The sequence below is a fragment of the Lepidochelys kempii genome, chromosome 9 (assembly GCF_965140285.1).
Source record: "Lepidochelys kempii isolate rLepKem1 chromosome 9, rLepKem1.hap1, whole genome shotgun sequence".
Lineage (NCBI taxonomy): Eukaryota > Metazoa > Chordata > Testudines > Cheloniidae > Lepidochelys > Lepidochelys kempii.
Genome location: NC_136388.1, coordinates 21903697 through 21924198, shown reverse-complemented (window position 1 = coordinate 21924198; position 20502 = coordinate 21903697). Strand labels below are relative to the sequence as shown.

Here is a 20502-nt window from a genome sequence, read left to right as displayed (position 1 = left end):
ACTTCTTAGCAGTGTCTGAAGGACTGACTCCTATCAGAGCCCTTACTGAAGTTGAGGTGATCTCTGGTAAGCTTATTAGTATATGCATAGGTTATTTTTTGTATTTAATGTTTTCTCTGTAATGCTTCCACCTTAAGAATAAATGTGCTTGCTTAGGAAGAGCTGTGTAGCTATGGGCAATTACAGCTGTTCATAACTTTCCAAGAGACAGCAAAGTGCAGACACTGGCCTGTTTAGGCCGTCTAGCTTACTAGGAGTATCACAGTATAGGCAGGGAACTGTGCAGCCTGGAAAAATCCCTGATCAGGAGGGAAAGATGTGGGTTTCCACCCAAGAGAAATGACAGCTGAGGAGCTGGGAGCCTACAGTGGCTGCCCTTGAGAATCCACGGAGGGTGAATACAGTGCTGTTGCCTTAAACTATGACAATGATGATGGTTAAATGATGGATGATGTCTGAGAGTAAAAATTCATCAGAATGAGGCTCTGGGGCTTATTTTTCTTTAAAAGACAAAGGGTTAAGGAAGATAGAAAAGGTAGATTTGAGCAGCACAAGTACTAGAGACAGAGAATGCTGTCATGGGGTCAATGTGACTGGAGGTCTTTCAAGTGCTGAGACACCAGCATCCCTTGTTATAAAAAACACCCCTGGGAAGATGCCTCTGTCATATAGAATGATCATGATATCCCAAGACAGATGTAAGAGGAGTGGATGACAAGGATGGGGAAGGCACTTTTCTACCACCAAATTTCTTTTCTGCAATTTGTTTATCTAGTCTCCTCAGGTGAGGGATGAGCAGTTATAATGGTTTAAAACAAGCATGTCTACTGTATCTTTGTGAATACTCAAGAGACTGAAAAACTATAAGGAGCATCTGCAAGTTTTTGATTCCTCGGGACAATGAACTGTTGATGCACAAACAATTTAGATACTTCTGCTCATTTACACAGGAATACAGGAATTGCCATACTGGATCAGATCCAAGGTCCATCTAGTTCAGGATCATGTCTCTGACAGTGGCCAGGACCAGATGCTTGAGAAGAACGCAAGAATAGCCACACTGGGTCCATGAAGCCGAGTATCCTGTCTTCTGACGGTGGCCAGTGCCAGATGTTTCAGAGGGAATGAACTGAATCGGGCAATTATTGAGTGATCCATCCCCTGTTGTCCAGTCACAACTTCGAGCTGGAGAGGTTCAGGGACACCCAGAGCATGGGATTGGGAGAAACCCTGCAACAGGCAGAGGTGAGATAATCTGACCCTATGAAGATCTCATTCTAATCCTAATAGTTAGATTGGTTTAAACTCTGAAGCATGTGGTTTTATCTCTATTCCAATACTCTTTGTTAGCATTGAATACTTAGTCCTGCCTGGAGTGCAGGGGACTGGACTAGGAGACCTATCGAGGTCCCTTCCAGTCCTATGATTCAATTCTATGATTAACTAATGTAACTGGATATTCTTGTTATTCATACACATGTCCAGTTCCTCAGTCTTGCTAAATTCTTCGCCTCAAACTACATATCTACCCTAAAACAATATATACCACTCACTAAATATGAAACATCTTCCTAAACCCTTCATGACTGTGGTTCAGAACTAAAGTTATTATCACACAGGTGTTATGTTCTGAAACCACAATTCCAGCTGGCATTCTTGATAGTAGCTTCAGTGGAGGTAGTGAGGTTCAAATAGGTCATGCAGATTCAACTGCCCTCATTCCTAGAGGTGGTCTCTTGCAGCAAAGGTTGTTGGTGTTGTATGGAGAAGCTTGCATTGCTGCTGCCACTGATTAAACTATTCTGTGGAGGTGAGCAACTGGGTGCAGTGGATAGGACACTCAATGGGGTGTCAGGAGACTTGGGAGCTATTGCCAGCTTTCCACTGACTTGCCAAGGAATCCTGAACAAATTGCTGTCTCTGCCTCTGATTCCCATGTGAATTTTGAGATCTATGTCTGAGAAATGCTATATAAGTGCTAAATATTCTATACCATATAGAAACTTCATTCTCCAAGATGTCAACCTGGCACCTTTCAGGAGCATACATCACATATGAAAAAAGTAATTGTGTATTATCTACAGAATAAATTATTAAAGAATGCCTTGTTTGAACTGACAAGTTTAAAATCTTACCAGCTCTTTTAATCCTCTTTCTCTCCTTCAGTTGATAGGGTTTGTGATCATGAGACAAAGGGATAGCATTTCCATCCTTATCACACAGGACTCCCCGTGAATCACCAACATTGGCCACTGTAAGTTCTTTATCTGACAGCAATGCAATCAAACAGGTAGTACCTGAAAAAGAATCAGGAGAAAGAGAGGCAAGACAATGAAATAAACATCACCACTAGTTACACTGCAGTTTCTTCAGTTGTTATCTGTACTCAGCAGTCATAGGGAACAGCAGCCGCACATGTATCTGACTGAAACATCTAGTACTTTGATGACAATCTTTTTAATGGCATTGATCAAATGTGACAGTCCATTTTGTCTAACAATATTTTTAATCTATCAGATTTTAACTCTGATAGGCTGGGATTACAGGGTCATTCCCACAGCACAGCGTCTCTCATCTGCTTTGTCGTTTAGACATTTTTAAAATGACTCTATAGCATAAACCTGCTTGGAAACAGAAACTTCTTCCAGGATACAGTTTGTATTTCTCTCTCATGGGATGATGGGTAAAATAGGTGTTAAAAAATAAGGTGTCTGTTGCTCAGATTTAATAAAATTCACTGGCAGGAGAATGTGCTTCAAATTAAGAAAGGCAGAGAGAAGTTGGGATGGGGGAAATCGGTTCCCAGTCTAGGCCTGATAGCTGTCTTCTCCTGCTGGTCAAGGAAAGTAATAGGAGAGAAAAGTTCTCTTGGCACAACAGCCTAGTAACAGCCTTACTGAATGGCAGCTACTACTTTAAAAAATGCATTAATAAAATAAATCTGGTCGAAGTATAACCTTCTGTGTTCCTTTACAGAAAGAACAGCTGTCAAAATTGGGAGCTTATGTACATCTGGCCATGCCAACCCTCAGCATTAGATGTAAATAGGTTGTACATCCTCTGCAGGCCAGCTATCAGGGTATAAAGTATGATTTAAGATACTGGCAAGGGCGAACTTGAGGATATGTTGCACTGTATATTCTACGACAAGACAAGAGCGAAGTGGCTAAGGTCACTGTTAGTAAATAAGAGATTTGAAGAATATAGTTTGTTGGTTGTCGTACTAAATAAATAAGGATATGCAGGTATTGTGGCTCATTTGTCCATTTAGTAGAAATGAAAATGAAAAAAAGCCAAGTTTAATCAAGCGACTATTTCATGTTTTCCATTTTTCCAGTTTGGAATCTGATTAACTTGATTTTATGTATAAAGTTTTATATACACATTGTATCTTGTATTAGTTTGGGGAAGGCAAAAGCCAAATATAAAGTCAAACAAATCATTGTGTGACCTGGAGGCCCAGACGAGTTATCTATATGAAGTTTTGTAACAAAAGGTAACTTCAAAATTTTCATTACATTAATGCTCATTGCTTATGGATTACACTTGCACCTAGATAAGATGGTATAAATGCTCCAAAACACTTCAGAATCACAGAAATAAAACAAGAATTTGAGTTTATAAAAAGAGAGCCTGCAAAATAAATAAAAATGAACAACAGTTTGCAGTCATGAACCCCACAACCTATCTGTCAGCTAGGTAAATATTGTACTCCATTTTTGCACTGTTGCACTTTCAGTTTGGTTTGCACAATTTATTTAAAGGTTTGATTTTTGTGGCTTAGTCAGATGGTTTTGGTAAATGTATTTTCAAACAAAAAGCAATTGTTAGTTATCCATCAGTTCAATTCTAACCTTATTTCTGGCTTTGTTACTGTTTCATAATAAAAACCATTTATAATCCATTTTAGTCCATTATGATTCATCACTGCATGTCACATAAAATCCTTTAAATAAAGCTAAAATAATTCATACAGTTTTACAAAAATATATAATGTCCCACTTCCACCATCCATAAGCAATACTGTACTGCTCACAGTCTACCCCCATCCTCCCCTCCACAGATTAGCATGTTTGAGACTCAAAATATGAACAATAGGCATCCCAGACAATATTCCGCAGTGTGTGAGCGTTCTCTATGGGGCACCTTGCTGGCTGCTCAAATCACCAAGTCTCTGTGCCCTACCCTCACACCCATTGTTAAGACTTACTCCTTTAGTCTCACAAATATTGGGGAGAGCACAGAATGCAGCTATAATGGTCGGGATGGTTTTTTATGTTGCTTCCAAATGATTCCATAAACAGCACCATCTGCCTTCCAAACAGCCAAAAGAACACTCGACCTCCATTCTGCTGCTACTCAGGAGATAGTTAAAATGTTCCTTCCTTCTGTCGAAGCAGCCTGTGAATAACTTCATTGATCAGGGTACCAGAGGAAAAGTGGAGTCTCCCAGAGTACTGGACCATCCTCCACACCATTAATGTCCACAGTGGGCACTCGGGCAAACAGTCCTTTCTCCATTAATTTAAATAAAACTGAGTTCCAAAAGATTCTCACATTGCGGACCCTTCCAGACCACCCAACATTTATGTTTGTAAGCCTCCCATCGTGGGCCACCAGTCTTTGGAGAATGATGGAGAAACTCCCCTTTCTATTTATAAATTCTCTGTCGCAGTCCTATGGAGCGGAGGGGGGGAAATGATAGGCACCTGGGTGCCATCAGTTGCCTCTATGCAGTTTGGGAACCTCATGTGTGCAAAGTCAGCAACAAGCTGCTTAGGGTTACCCAGCTTTGCAACCCAGCTAAAGAGTACCTTATCTCCACTACAGCTGCAGCTCCAGGGCTAGTTCTGCACAAATCTTTTAAAAAATGGCCCTTCCCCTGCTGAAATTGCTCTCATGACTGCTGGTCACCCCAGGTCTGCAAAACGATCCTTTCCCACCTATCCATGCTGGTTTGCTGGGCCTAGATACAGTACTGAGCACTGTGTAGCTGAGTCAGGAACCGGTCCTTTAGTTCCAACAGCTCGGTATCCTCATCCTGCTGCAAGAGCTTTGTAGGGTTTTTCCTGCTGCTGCTGCTGCATATTCCCCTGCACTATCTGTTCAGTGGTGCAGCGGGCAAGGTCTAGTGCCAAATGCGTTCAGTTTTGAATGCTGTAATCCAGTGAAAGAGCCACTACATATTCGCACTTGTCACCATGGCAGTGCAGTGCATTTCTGGGTACATGCTGGCACACAGCAATTCAAAAATGGTGCTAGCCTACACAAAAGGAAGCATGGGATGGAAACAGCAGAAACATGTTTTTTTTTTTAAAGTTTGAACCTACCTGGCTTCCCCCTTTGCATCCCACAATTTACAGCAAAAACAATCCCATGATGCACTCTGTTCAGCCGCAAAGCAAAGGACCACAGGACATCCCTGAGAATTAACTCATCCCTCTCAGTTCACAGCAAACTGCCATCGTGTGTTTACACACTGCAAACTGAAAGTGGGACAGGTGCCTCACCTGCATGCTATTGGTATTATTTACCATTAACCCCCCTATGTAAACATACTGTAACTTTCATGCTGTCATTGAAAACAAAGAACTAGGAATTGTTACAAATAAATAATATAGGAATGTTATTGTGGGGTATCAGAGGGAACAATGACAGTAAACATTTTGGAGGTGTATCAGTTGTTTCTGTTCCTGCATTTCTGTCCCTTCACCCTGAATTCCTTAGTCCCTTGAAGTTGGAGGTCAGGAAAAAAACAAAAAAAACAAACTGATACCTTGTAAGTAATCCTAACTACAAAACATACTTCTCTGCATGACAATTGTTGGTAATCCCTTCCCTGTTTTCCTTTCTGCCCTATTTCAGTATAGCTGGCAAGGACATATGCCTCTCTTCTAGACACCTACTGTGTTTTCGTCTCTGGACAATATGACAAATACTCATGAACTAGTAAGTTCTGTTTCAGGCAAGATATATTTTACAGAATACTTCCAAACAAACTGCTCTGTGTAAAGAGAATTTCCTTGAATTACTGAATAGTATTTACCTGTTTCAGAGGCCTATGACATTTATAAACACATCAGAAGACCGGATTATTTTTAGTACAATGATTTATCAATATAAATAAAATTACTCCATCAAAAACTAACAATGAAAAAATAGCAGATAGACATTAAAACATCAGTAAACAAACCAGCTTTTCTGAGAGAGAGAGAGAAGCATGTTCTTGAGGTTTGCTTTAATTCTTGATGAAGGGCCCTATTGTACTGTTAACTGAAAATCAGCAAGCAAAATATCCAGTGGACATGGCAGCAAAAGCTGTGACACGTCAAGCCTTCCACAATTCGTGCTTCATAAATTGCTGGAGAGTATGATTATTTGGCTAGAATGCCCATCAAAACAAATGCCAACAATGTAAATTGCCAGCAGGGAACCCAGAGATGCAAAAATGAAATACAGGAAGGCATGGCTAAACACATTCATCATCAGGCTGAGGGCTCTTAATATTCCTCATCCACTCACATAGGTGACAGTGGTCAATACTGATGTGTCATCCCAGTTCCATCATCTTTTTAACAAAAGAAATGTTATTCATTTCCAATATTTAATTGATACAGAGTAGAAAGCTGCACAAAACTAAAACCAACAAAGAAAACACCTTCTGTTTTTAATTCTTTTCCATTACTACAATATATTGATGATTATATACATTTGAACTCTAGCTTTTAAAAAATATTGCCCTGCTTTAGGAGACTTTAGACTTGCTATCACAATTTAATGAATGTTTTAAAGGACAAAGCAAGCAAACAAGCCTTTTTTAATGTTCATTTACATACTTCCAAAGAATGTTCCTGACATTCAGCTTAGACTATGGAGTACTGCTGAAATTAATTTAGTTTCACATCAACATAACCCATACTCCAGTATCATTTAACAGTAAATAAAATTTAAATTCCATGGTTGCTTTCTTTTCTTTTTACCTAGGTCAAAAAAGTACAAGGTGAATTTTCACCTCTGTTAGCTAATTTATATCTGATTATTCATAAGAGAGTGAGGTTTTTACCATCTCGCATAATTGAGACTAACAAGGAAAAATAGCGTTAGCTGGGAAAAGACAGTGATGGGCAGTATCCAAAATCTTTCATAACTTTTCCGACATGTATTTATTTATCTACATTAGAAGGAGTACGGTGCATAAAGGGATCTCGATAAAAATGGATCTCAGAAAACACAAACCACTTCTACAGTACTTATATGCCCATCCTTATATGGATCACAGGAAAATAGATAAACCAAACCCTCACAGAAATGGGGTAGGCAAAACAGGAGGGCTGCACATAGGAGAAGCACACCTGTAATTATGGAATTTGCCTGTAGCTTCTAGGACTATAAAAGGTAGATAACTAATGATGCAGAACCACTATGCAGCCAAAAGGAGGAGGTGGAGGGGAACAGCTACTCTACACAGCTGTGGAGAAACCACAACTTAAAGACCATATGTTACTGCTGCACTGACAAGCAGTCATATGTGGCCAGTTAGTAGCAGGGAAGCAGCTTCTTGTGAGCAGAGGGCAACAGGATGATCTAGCCATGCTGCCAGTGCCAGGGAGGGGACCATGGGAGATGCATGGAGTCAGTAGGTGGGTTATATACAGATGGAGTTCTGCAAGAGGTTCCTGATGGCACGTCCTACAGATGTTGGTCTAGTGGGAATCTGAGATCATAGATTTAGCAATGCTCACAAGCCTGCTTCACCAAGGGCTCATATCTTGGCCTCTCAGGACCGCATGGAGTGCTTTCAAGGCAGGATCTCCCCAACTTGCATCTTTTTAAACAAAAGATTTTAAACCAAAGATTCAGAGAATTCATCAAGCTAGAAGTCCTATACATCTAACTATTAGCAGTGACTTCAGGCCTCTGTGCCTGGGCTCCTGAAGAGATGAATTAGGATTTGAGCCTATGTTCTGGGGGTCTTAAATCTAAATCCTTATAATGTCAGTGACTTGCTGCATGGTTGTCCATATCCAGAATTACAGCGTTTCAGTGCAATCCCTATGTTCATACTTGATAATGTCATGATTGGTATAAATAAAATATTCTGTTTAGATGCAGTGTGCTGGTTCTTAAGGATGACTTTTCAAATAAGGGTCTGCTTTACACAGCTTCAACCAGGAAATATTTTTCATTATACAGTTGGTTATATAATTTTTTTTGCAGCTGACTGAAAGTTTATAAAAGTAAGTGGGAACAGCTTCCAGTTTGTTGCTAAGAAAAAATTTTAATTTTAGTATGATGAGAAGCACAGTCAGGAAAGTAACTGAAATACTTTCCACATGGATTGTATTTTCTAAATGGACAACCTACCTAATTCTCAATTACTGAGGGACAAACTCCACTCATTGCTATATTTTGCTTTCCACAAGCAAATCTCTATACAACTTTTCATGAGTGATGTACCCAAGTATTCGGATTCTAATACCTAAACTGTATTGTTAAATCTATTCACCTAAATTTGGGTTGTTGTTGATTACTGTACTCTATGTATCATATGACTTTAAAAACAAACTTTGGATTTGGATAATCTAAGCACTATACCCAAATGTACAGACATTCTTTTCTCAAACTATGTATTATATGATTTTTTAACATTAGCTTTAATAACATTTTGAGTGTTCACCTAATTACAATATATATAGAGAAGCCTCTTTTATGCAAAAACACAAGGAGCCAACAAAAATCATTTGCTTGGCAGAAACATTCTTTAACTAAAGGTCAAACAAAATTGTACTGAAGGCACTGAGTTTATTTAAAATGGAGTTACATTGAAAGGGCCAGTCGTAACCTATGGGATTGAGCACCATGCAACCTGGATTCTGCTAGCAACTCTGCCACATGCTCATTGCACAACTTCAACTTCTCTGATCTTGTCTGTACCAGGTATGAAAAATTTCCCACCAGTGCAGCTGCATTGGTGGTAGCAATGCTGAGAGCACTAACAGAGACAAAAACGAGGAGTCCTTGTGGCACCTTAGAGACTAATAAATTTATTTGGGCATAAGCTTTCATGGGCTAGAACCCACTTCATCAGATGCATCAAATAAATTTGTTAGTCTCTAAGGTGCCACAAGGACTCCTCGATGTTTTTGCTGATACAGACTAACACAGCTACCACTCTGAAACCTAACACAGACAAGGCACCAGTGGCTACTAGAGTTACTGTTTTGAATTGATCTGATCTAAGCAGATTTAGAGGACTCTGTGATTTAAACACAAGCACCTTCTTAGAGCACTGTCTGTACTAGCATTTCCATCATTATTTACCACCAATGGAGATACACCAGTAACAACAACTTTATTTTTTTTTTAAAAGCCTAGTATGTATACAATCTTAACGACTTATTTACCTCTATTTGTAAATTAGGGATGATGATCCTTACCCATATTTGTGAAGTTATCTGAGATCTATGGATAAGTGTTCCTGTTAAATATGACTATTATTATTATTACTGCTTAAGATAACACGGATTTGCCAGCTGGAGCTAGTCCTTATATAGGAGAGGATAAGATTTGAGTTGTTCGACCAAAAGGTCGAAGACAGAATACAGACCTTACTTTGTAAGTTTTAAGTTCTATAAAAAGTAAAAAAGGCAATACTAAAAATAAGCAGCTCACTACTGCACGTCTTTTGAAATATGCACAAGATGACTAAAATCAATATTTAAGCAATGGACAGCAAGAATACAGACAATTGTAGCATAAACAGACCAAAACCCTACACAGAGACCTTTCAGGACTCTGGGTAGCAAGCCTGTTAGTCTGCAGTTTCAAATGAAGGATGCGAACTATTTTGGCACAGCGTAGTTGTTCACTCAAACTAAAACACAACGTACAACAACTTTGAGGTCACTGAATTATCTGCCTGCACAACAGTTTATTAGTATTTTCAACTGCACAAAGCTCCTTCTGAATAAGAAAATTAAGCGTGCCCTCATGTGCCCTCATTTACTACGTTTCCTGTGACAGAGGTACAAGAAGTAAGTAAAGTGCTGTCAGACTCCAAGGATCGAGAGAGTTGTGAAATCTGCTGAATCCAGACTGCCTTTTTGGATATGCTCCTACGATCTAACAAAACAGATTCTTTTACCTTTTTAAAAGCTTTGATTTCAAGCCAAATGTGGTGGAGCAAAGGTAAAGGTCGAATAACCTGTCTGAACTGAAAATAAAGCTGAAAAAGACTCATTGCATCTCAGGAGTGAAATCCAAAATGGCAACCAGATGTAACAGGACTCACAAACAGTACAACAGCTGTTGTTATCTGTACATTTGCCATACTTTTACAACTATTTTTACTTTCAGAGTTTCTAGAGTAACTCTAAAAAGATATAGTAATTGGAAGGTGAGTGGATAGCATAAAACCTCAGTTTTTAACCTTTGTTGCCTTCTTAGTTTGACATTTGTAACAGAATCCATTGTCTCCCATGTGAACAAGTTTATCTTGATGCTCAGCAAATAACCTTCCCCTTTTCTAGTGATGCTAACAGAACACATATTTTTTCCCATAGACTATGTAAAGAAGGTAAAAACGAATACCATCAGATGTACAGAAACCTGAAAAATATTACAGATGACACTCTGGAGATCAACACATTTACAAAGAAAAATATTTCATAAATGTAATTTTTGTTTGGCATTTGTAATTATGGATGTAACTATGAATATAGTCTTGCGGTATGTATGTGCTATGTTAGCATGAGAGAAAGAACTGAGGAAAGGATATAATGTCCAATTTGATTTATGAAAGTTCAGTAGTTTCAATCTTTACTGCAGTGCCTGAATGATGGCTGAGTTAGCACTGAATCCCTGACCTCACCATGCACCCTGCCATTGCATGAGAAAGCAAACTTATTTTACTTTGTTTTCTTTTCCATCTATTTTTATTTCATTTGTTTAACCTTGTATAGAGGTAGAAAACATTGTGCTCTTGTCTGTTGGATCCAGATTTACTGTAACTGCACAGTGGAAAATTCCCAACATAAAGTGTCTGAAATTGAAAACACATGTTGTATTAGACCCTAGTTACAACCAGCTGAATAATACCCTGCTGAGCAGTTTAAAAAGAAATCACCAGGATATTGAAACCCTGTAGTATACCGGCTGCATAGACAGATTTTTGTAAAAATGGAATAAGATTTCTACAATTAGAATTTACAATTAAACATTGCAAATGGTAAAAGTCAAGGATGCACTGACTCTACTGGGTTTTACATAATTATTTTGTCTACCCAACAACATCGCTATTTAAAAATTAATAAAAATAAAATCTACAATACGCTACAGGAATGGAAAATTATTTGGTTTGTAGTTCTGCTCCTCTGAAGATAGCATCATGCAACATTCTTACTTATGGGTCTTGTGCCCCAAGTGTCAGAGGAACAGCCGTGTTAGTCTGTATTCGCAAAAAGAAAAGGAGTACTTGTGGCACCTTAGAGACTAACCAATTTATTTGAGCATGAGCTTTCGTGAGCTACAGCTCACTTCATCAGATGTTTACCGTGGAAACTGCAGCAGACTTTATATACACACAGAAATCATGAAACAATACCTCCTCCCACCCCACTGTCCTGCTGGTAATAGCTTATCTAAAGTGATCAACAGGTGGGCCATTTCCAGCACAAATCCAGGTTTTCTCACCCTCCACCCCCCCACACAAATTCACTCTCCTGCTGGTGAATTTGTGTGGGGGGGGTGGAGGGTGAGAAAACCTGGATTTGTGCTGGAAATAGCCCACCTGTTGATCACTTTAGATAAGCTATTACCAGCAGGACAGTGGGGTGGGAGGAGGTATTGTTTCATGATTTCTGTGTGTATATAAAGTCTGCTGCAGTTTCCACGGTAAACATCTGATGAAGTGAGCTGTAGCTCACGAAAGCTCATGCTCAAATAAATTGGTTAGTCTCTAAGGTGCCACAAGTACTCCTTTTCTTTTTGCCCCAAGTGTGAAGCTTTTGTGGTGTTCAAGGTTTTTGACCCTCTGCAGCACTTGTAGATTGGTTTGAGGGATTTGCCCCACAAAACTTGCTCTAACCTCAGAGGCCTCAGAACATTCGAGCCAGGATCTTTCAAAAGCAGCAGGCAACAGATCCCTATACTTTTAATTACATATAAAATGCAACAATTTCCCCCTTCTCTCTTAAATGAAAAAGGGGTCCCAGAAAAGAAAATGGGCAATGGAGAAATGAGTGTCCAAAAGACAGACACCTGACACACAAACTCATTATTTTAATCCCCTAACTCTGAGAGGAAGTGGGTGGGAGAGAGAATTTTGCATAATGATATCTTCAGAGGAGAATTATAAGGCAAGTAATTTCCCCTTCTCAAAAGATACCAGCAATGAAGGATTCTCACTCCTTGAGAGTACGTAACTCAAAGAATGTTGCAGTAAACAATGTGATAATAAATGCAATAATAGACAGTATGAAGAACATATCCAAACAATTGACAAGAGAGGCTGTTTTTTCTTATTTAAGTTAGAAGGGGATAAGATACCTCCTCAGGTATGAGGGTTAAATAGAAATGGGATAAAACTCTCAAGAAATGGAGGAAGAATGAGCAAGGGAAGCCACCCAAGTGCCGAAATTTACTTTTCAGAGCAAAGGCACCTGGGAAAAGAATTGGCAAGTCATGATATCCACTGAGTGCAATTTGCCACAGTAAAATAAAAAGAACAATAGAGCCGTTTTGGCTGTGAAAAGGAACAAAATCCCTCGATGAAATTACTAGCAAGTGCATTTAAAAATTGTAGGCTAGTCAGATCACCCCAAGAGGGAACCCAGCCACAAACTAGCAAAGTGAGAAAAATTCCTTGCAGCACTATGTTAATTTATTTTGCAGGGAATTAGGGGGTGGCAGACGGTCAGGGCACAAATTGAATTTTCACATGATCATAGCAAAACCGTGGTATTTAATTTTAAAATTAGCAATAGATCGGGAGATTTTAAAAGGCTCCAGAGGACATCCCCCACCAGAGCAAGCAGCATGCATGCAGAAAACAGCTCAGAATGTAGCTAAAAAGCCCCAGATGCTTAACCGAACAAGAAGAATGGCCTGTGGTAAAGAGATTGTAACGAGTCAGGCAGATTCTCATTAAGACCAGGAATATTGGTGACTGTTTGAAATTAGAGACCTGCCAGCATTTGTAGTGTTAAATGAAGAAGTTTTTGAGTTGGTAATGAAAGAATAACCAAGACCAATATAACCAGTTTGCTAAGGATAAGAGTAGATATGGATGCAGAAACAAATATAGGTATATTGCTTTGAAAAGCACCTGCTGTGGGCTCAAGAACCAGACAGAAAATTACAAAAGGTCACAACTCCTCATTCTGCATTCCACTAGAAACATAAAGCTGCACACACCAAGACTGACAGATAGTGGCTGAATATATTGGGCCAAATTTCTGCTTCCAGCTTCATCTGTGTAACTCCAGAATATTCTCCTGACTTCAGTGGCTCTATCAGGTGGTCCGCACCTCTTGAAATCAGGCCACTTATTTAATTAGTGCCTAACTTTAGGCCCCCAAGTTACGAAATTTTGTCCACCGCATACTGACCTGTGCTTTTACCCGTAACCAAATCAGTCCTTTATCCAAACACATTTTATATCCTCCCCATGTTGTTTGACAATCAATACTTTACTATTAGTGACTTGAGACTGAATGGTAAGGGGGAAAAAATCAGCTACTTTTGGAAAGTATGGATTCCATTTTGATACATTTGTTGGTATATAGTTTCCTCACTGCTTCCATGATTTTTGGCACTAGAAGAACGCAAATCCATCATATCCATTGAGTGTAAATGCACACAGAGAGACTGGGAATCAGGTATTCATTTTGCTGGACTGAAAATGAACTTTTCCTGCCTTTATTCAGTGGTACTCAGGCATGAATTTATACCATAATTAAGCAAGGTCTAATATTTTCAAGCTTAAATAGTCTCCCAAAGATGATACAATTATTCAAACCAATTCAAGAGAGTGGAAAAATTGGAACACATTTATATGCACTGTGATACAGCATGGCCAGAGGGCAGCAGGAGAGGGTTTTTTGAGGCAGAAAAGAATTTTATTTATGTAACACTTACCAGGAATCACCAAAAAAGGATAAATCAAAACTATGCAACAAAACAAAAGCAAACACAAGGTATAACACAGCAGCCTTCAGGAGGGAGAAGTGTTCAGGCTAGCCTGGGCCCAGAGCAGGGGGACTTCCTCGACACTCGTGGTCTTCCACCCTCCTGAGTTACCTGGTGGCCTAGAGCAGGGGCTTCCTCGACACTCATGGTCTTCCACCCCCTCGAGTTACCTAGTGCCACGCCCAGTGTCACCGGATTATCCCTCTCCTGAGAGTGCCCGACAAGATGGGCACGGCTGTGGGGTGGGCGGTTTGGGGGTGGGGTGGACGTACACCACGTGTAATAGGACCCCTCCTAAGTGACAGTGATGATGGTATCCACAGTGGCAATGGCTGGGGCTGGGGTCTCTTGCTCTTCCCCTCAATCAAAGGGTCAGACGGAGAGAACCGGATGGGGTCACCGAGCAGAGAACCTTGGACAGTGCCCACCGCTCCTCGAAGGTGTCAAGGGCGTCGGTGGATGCCGCCCAGAGGAACTCCGCCCGGATACGTGAACGTACTGAGGATTGGAAAACGGCCCTACAATCGCAGGATGCTTCATTAGCCAACCTCCTCTCTCTGGTTTTATAAATGGCTGTTTTAGCTAGGGCTAGGAGGAGGTTAACCAGGATATCTCGCGATTTTGTGGGGCCATGAATGGGGGGTGTGTAGATAAAAAGGTGAGGGGAAAAGTGTAGCCAAAAGCGTAATAAAATATTTGTGAGAAGCCGGAAAAGGGGCTGCAGCCTGGCACACTCCAAATATACGTGCGCCAGGGTTTCCCTCACATTGCAAAAAGGGCAAGTATCCGGGATGGGGGTGAACCATGTCAAAAACACGCCCGTGCTCACAGCTCCGTGAAGGAACCAGCAACTAATGTCCCCGATGGGCCTCGGGACCAAGGTGGAATACAGGCTGGCCCACCGGGGTTGCTCACCCTCCAAAGGCGGCAGGAGGTCTCGCCACTTTGTATCGAGGCGGGACACCAGGGTGTGAGCGTGGAGGGTGTGAAGCGTGAGTGTGTATAAATATTTCCGTGGTGTGATTTGGAAGCTGACCAGCTGCAGTTCATGCAGCCGGCTCGCAGTGAAAGGGTTAGGGGTTTGTTGGGATCTACGGGGTAGGGGCCCAATTGAAAGATCCGGCGGGCCTGGGGTAAAGGGTAGGCGGGCTGCGCCCTCGCGCAGGGCTCGGTTGAGATAAGCCCGAGCAGCGGGTGTCAAGGCGGCCTTCACCTCCTGAAGTACGCACCAGGGGGTACGAGGTCTGGAGAGCCCCATGTGCCGAGCGAGCGTCACGGGATCCAGCCAGTCTCCCCAGTCGTAGTCCAGGAGGTCTCCAATTCTCGTGACTTCCGCCAGGACCAAACTCTGGTGCACCAAATGGGACTCCGCCGCCTGCATACGGAGCTGGGGGTCGTGTAGCAGGGGCTCCGTGAAGAGATCTGCTCCCATGGTGGCCGCCATGGACCTGGTCGTTGAAAACAGTTTCCAGGTCCGGAGGAGGTCCTGGTAGAAGACCGGCAGCCCGGAGAGGTCTCGCGGAAAACCTCTCGGACAGAGATAAAAGAGCTGCCGGTCATATCGGAGCCCGTGGAAGCGGCGCAGGAAGGCGTGCGCCAATATGCTCCACGTCGAACTACCTGCACTATAAAGGAGCCTCTGTAGGGCCTGGAGGCAGAAGACACGGACCTGAGTGTGCAGACACTTCAAGCCCTGCCCTCCTTTCTTCAGGGGTAGGTGAAGAACCCCAACAGGGGCCCAGTGCATTCCTGACCAAAAGAACTCTAGAATCGATTTCCGGAGGTCGGTCAGGAAACCCGGGGCCGGGACCAGGGTGTTGAGCCAGTACCAGAGCGTGGACAGGACCAGTTGGTTAAGCACCAGTGCTCTCCCTTGGAGGGAGAGACATCGGAGTAGCCTCGTCCATTTCCGGAGCTGCTCTATCACCCCGCCTTCTAACTTTTGCCAGTTCTCCGGCGGAGAAGGGTGCATGGCAGAAAGGAAAATGCCTAGGTAGAGCAGTGGGCCCGCGCTCCACCGGATGGTCTGAAGCGCGGGTGGGAGGGAGCTCACCCGCCGCCAGTCCCCCATCGCCAAGCCAGAGCTCTTGACCCAGTTGACTACGGCAGAGGAGGCTGCCGAATAGATGGCCTGGCAAGCCTCCACCCGCGCCAAGTCGCCCGGGTCCTGGACCACGAGGAGCACGTCATCGGCGTACGTCGACAGAACCAGCCGCAGCTCCGGCTCCTGCAGTACCAACCCCGTCAACCTCCTGCGGAGGAGACAGAGGAAGGGCTTGATCGCCAGAGCGTACAGCTGGCCCGAGAGGGGGCACCCGTGCCGTACTCCTCGCCTGAAGCTGACCGGTTCGGTCAGGGTCCAGTTGAGCCTAACCAGACACTCCGTGGAAGCGTACAGCACCTGGAGAAAACTCACAAACTGAGGTCCGAGTCCAAACGCCTGCAGAGTGCCCAGGAGGTACCCATGGTCCACTCTATCGAACGCCTTCTCCTGATCAAGAGACAGGAGGGCGAACGACAGACCGTCTCTACGCCCGAGTTCCAAAAGATCTCGGACTAGAAATAGGTTATCAAAAATGCTGTGACCCGGGACAGTATAGGTCTGGTCTGGGTGGATCACGTCCGCCATCACGGACCCTAGCTGCAGCAAGATTGCTTTCGCTATGATTTTGTAATCCGTGCTAAGGAGCAAGACGGGACGCCAATTTCGTAAATCACGGAGGTCCCCCTTCTTCGGCAACAAGGCGAGCACTGCTCGCCTGCACGAAAGAGGGAGGACCCCGCCCTGCAAAGACTCAGCCCAGACAGTGGCTCGGTCTGGGCCAAAAATGTCCCAGAACGCGCGGTAGAACTCCACGGTCAGCCCATCCATGCCCGGAGATTTATTAGTGGGCATGCGACGGAGGGCTTCCGAGAACTTGGCCAGGGTGAGAGGCAGCTCTAGTCGGTCTCGATCGCCCACGTTGACAGTGGGGAGTTCCTCCCAGAGCACCCTGCAATCGCCAGGATCGGTCAGATCCGGGGAGAAAAGGCTTGTGTAGAAGTCACGGACCCTCCCACACATCTCCACCGGATCCGTGAGGGGGGGGCGCCGTCTTCTGCTAGAAGGCAGGTGACGTGTTTCTTGGCCCCCCTCATTTTCTCCAGGGCGTAGAAGAAATGGGAGCCGCGATCCATCTCCCGAAGGAAGCGGATGCGGGATCGAACAAAGGCACCTCGGGCCCGATGGTCCTCGAGGGCCCGGAGCTCCTCCTGCTTCTCCTGGCACACTCTGCAGAGGAACGGGTCCTCGGGGCTGGCGGCCAGACACCTCTCTATCTCTAAGACCTCCCATTCCAAGTGCTCTATCGCTGCATTTCTCCGTCGGCTGGTGCCCCGGGTGTAGTCACGGCAGAAGAGCTTGGCGCGCACCTTCCCTAGATCCCACCATTGCCGTGCCGAGGGAAAGGCACGCCGCTGCACCTGCCAGGCCAGCCAAAACTCCCAGAAGGACGTCACGAAGCCCTCATCCTCCAACAGGTTGTTGTTAAAGTGCCAATAGGCCGGTCCCAGCCTCTCTACCCAGAGGGAGGCTGTTATGGTGGCTAGATGATGGTCGGAAAATGGGGCTGGCCGAATGTTGGAGGAGTGGGCCTGTGAAAGATGGAAATGGGATAAATAAATACAGTCCAACCGAGAGTGGTGTGACCGATGGGCCTCCACCCGGACAAAGGTGAACGTGGAAGTGTCATCTGGGTGGTGGTCACGCCAGACGTCTACTAGGGAGTGATGTTCGACTATTTCTCGGAGAATGTTCGCAGCGGCCGGGCTCAGCTCAGCCCCTGAGCGGTCCTGTTCCTCGAGGGTGGTGTTAAAGTCCCCTCCCAGGACTAAGCACTCGTGAGAATCTAGGGTGCTGAGGAAGTCGGACACCCGCTGATAGAATTGCAGCCGCTTTGGGCTTGTTGTCGGGGCACAGATGTTGACGAGGTTGACCACAAGCCCATCCATACGGACTTGGAGATGCAGCAGGTGGCCTGGCACGGCCTCAGTGACCCCTAGCACCTCAGGCTGTAGGTTGGGGGAGAACAGGGTCACCACTCCAGCTTGTCGAATCATGAAGTGGCTGAAGTAGACCCCGTCCCCCCACTCCAGCCACCAGCTGTCCTCGGCGGTCGGATCCGTATGGGTCTCCTGCAGGAAAACCACAGAGTACCCCCCTTCCCGAAGGTAAGAGAGCAACTGGGACCTGCGGAGAGCCATCCTACAGCCCCTAGTGTTCAAAGTTGCAATAATGAGGGGTGTCATGAGGAGGGCTGGAGGGGTGGGGGTTCCTTGTTAGCGGGGGTGTTCGCAGCCCCGGGTGGGTTACGCAACAATCCGTGACCCATCCCATAAGTGATTAAATCGTCACGGAAGCTGCTGGCCCGCCCGTAGGCCACGGCACCGTGCCTTTCTTTCCCTTTACCCTCCTTTATAAGGGCACTTGTGACCTGGAGGATTTGATCAAAGTCCCCCCATAGCTGGAGAGCTAGCTGTTGTACCCTGTTGCGGGAGCCATGGATGTCTTCTAAAAACTGTCGCAATGCTTTTCGCAGCTCATGGGGGGGTGGGGTTGCGATTTCCGGGTTATTCCCTGGTGGGGCTCTTGGTGCAGCCTCGTGGTCTGCTGAGGTGGGCAGGCAGGGTGCAGATCACCGACGGGGTGTCTGACAGGCTAAAGTTATTAGGTCCATCTCAAGGCTTGGGGTAGAAGAGGATGGCGGAGGGAAAATTGCAGCTCCTAATGGGTCGCGGCAGGAAAATGCAATGGCTGCTCCTTGGGGGGGATCCGCAAAAAACGGGAAAGAAATAACCCCAGGGGCAGCAATAGCATTGCAGGAGGAGGTGGATTGGGCAGGGACAGGGGTGGGGGTGGGGGCGGGGGCAGAGGCGAGGCTCTGGGCTTCGGGAGGCAAGCAGCTGAGAGGTGGTGCCTCCCGAACAGATTTGAGGGTTAAGGGGGTGCGGAGGGGGCTCCCAGTGATGCTAGGCACAGGCTCTGTGGTGGATTTGGCAGCCATGGCCTCAGGTGGTGGACCACCTTCTTCAGGGTGCTCGCTCGGGAAGGCGGTTGGGGGAGGGAGCACGGGGAAAGGGGGACTGGGGTAAGGTTGCCCAGATTGAGGCCAGCCGGAAATAGGTCATTCTCTCCCTGGGTGACTGGGGTCAAACCTAGGGCCTCGATCTCCTCATACATGGAGGAGAGGTCGTCTTCTGCCACCCCGGGGGTCTCCCCTCTGGCGCCCGCTACAACGGTCGCTTCGGGGTTCGCGGGGGGTTCGGGTGGTATTTGGGCAGAAGGGGCTTCCTCCGGGGTCTCGGAGGGGAGGGTTATTTTGTCTTCCCCTCCCGACACCAGCGGATGGATCTCACTCGTGGGCATAGCGGAAGGCTCAGTGTCAGTGCCTCCCTTCCTGGTCTTCCGGGGGGCCTCTGCATCGGATGGGTGCAGCGGAACTTGAGCCTTCCGCTTGCCTCGCTTTCTCTGGACTAGGGTCCAGCCCTCCATAGCATCGTCTGGGGGCTGGTTAGCAGGGGTCGTGTCGGAGGGCAGAGGTGATGGTTCAGGGGTTCGGGGGGGTGTAGCGGTGAGGCAGCATGGGGGGGGGGGGGCGGTTCTCCTTGGGGCGGGCCCTCTCCTATTCCCGGTAATATCTTTGCTGCACCCTCCTCCATAGGCTCTGCTGGATTGTTAACAGCAAGGGCGGGGCTCCCTCGCTGGTCTGGAGAGGTATCTCTTGGGCCCAGGCAGGAGCAGTGGTGGATCGAGCAGGAGGAGAGGTGGTTTCAGATCTCGGGCGGCCAGGGGCGTCGGCAACGACGGAGCCGATGTCCTGCTGGGTCTTGGGGGTCCCGGGTGCCCCTCCCCGCCGGGCCAAGGGGCAGTCTCTTCGGACATGCCCCGCTGATCGGCAGAGGTAGCACCGTGCCTCTCCTGTGGAATAGTAGACCCGATAGCGGGCTCCCTGGTAGGGGACTAGGAAGAACCCCTTGAGCGCCTCTCCGTCACGTGCCGCCAGCGGCGGGAAAAGCTGCACTTGCCAGCAGAACGAAAGGACGTGACGGAAGGTGGGGTCCTTGCAGCCCAACGGGAGAGGGCTGATGATGGAAACGGGTTTCCCCAGGGTGGAGAGAGCGGGTAACAGGGCGGCATTGGGTAGAAAAGGAGGGACGGAGGTCAGGACTAGGCGGACGCCCAGGTCTTCTAGCGGCTCCAGGGGGACAAATACCCCCCCACCCCCCGCCAGGCCCTTCTCCACCGCCTCCTGGGCGGCAGCCTCCGATGCTAAGAAA

General features: G+C 45.5%; 2 protein-coding genes across 9 annotated transcripts in view; one reads left to right on the top strand and one right to left on the bottom strand.

Moving 5' to 3' along the window:
• The window catches only part of B3GALNT1 (beta-1,3-N-acetylgalactosaminyltransferase 1 (Globoside blood group)), a 36928-nt gene extending 25594 nt beyond the window's left edge, over positions 1–11334 (top strand). For 6 of the 7 annotated variants that reach the window (XR_012160745.2, XR_012160744.2, XM_073359516.2 and 3 more), the window contains 5 exons: positions 951–1245; positions 2167–2254; positions 3402–3496; positions 5866–5949; positions 10563–11334. The gene's annotated coding sequence lies outside the window, so the exon portion shown is untranslated. Of the gene's footprint in view, positions 1–950; positions 1246–2166; positions 2255–3401; positions 3613–5865; positions 5950–10562 lie in introns of those variants that run through there. The other variant, XM_073359502.2, reaches the window with a different exon arrangement.
• Positions 1–20502, bottom strand: part of PPM1L (protein phosphatase, Mg2+/Mn2+ dependent 1L) — a 52423-nt gene that overhangs the window by 10084 nt on the left and 21837 nt on the right. Inside the window, exons 1-2 of one of the 2 annotated variants that reach the window (XM_073359519.1) lie at positions 5331–5392; positions 2136–2297 (exon numbers count right to left, since the gene is read on the bottom strand). In XM_073359519.1, the coding sequence (XP_073215620.1) occupies positions 2136–2297; positions 5331–5349 (181 nt within the window). In that variant the 5' untranslated portion in view covers positions 5350–5392. Of the gene's footprint in view, positions 1–2135; positions 2298–5330; positions 5393–20502 lie in introns of those variants that run through there. The other variant, XM_073359518.2, reaches the window with a different exon arrangement.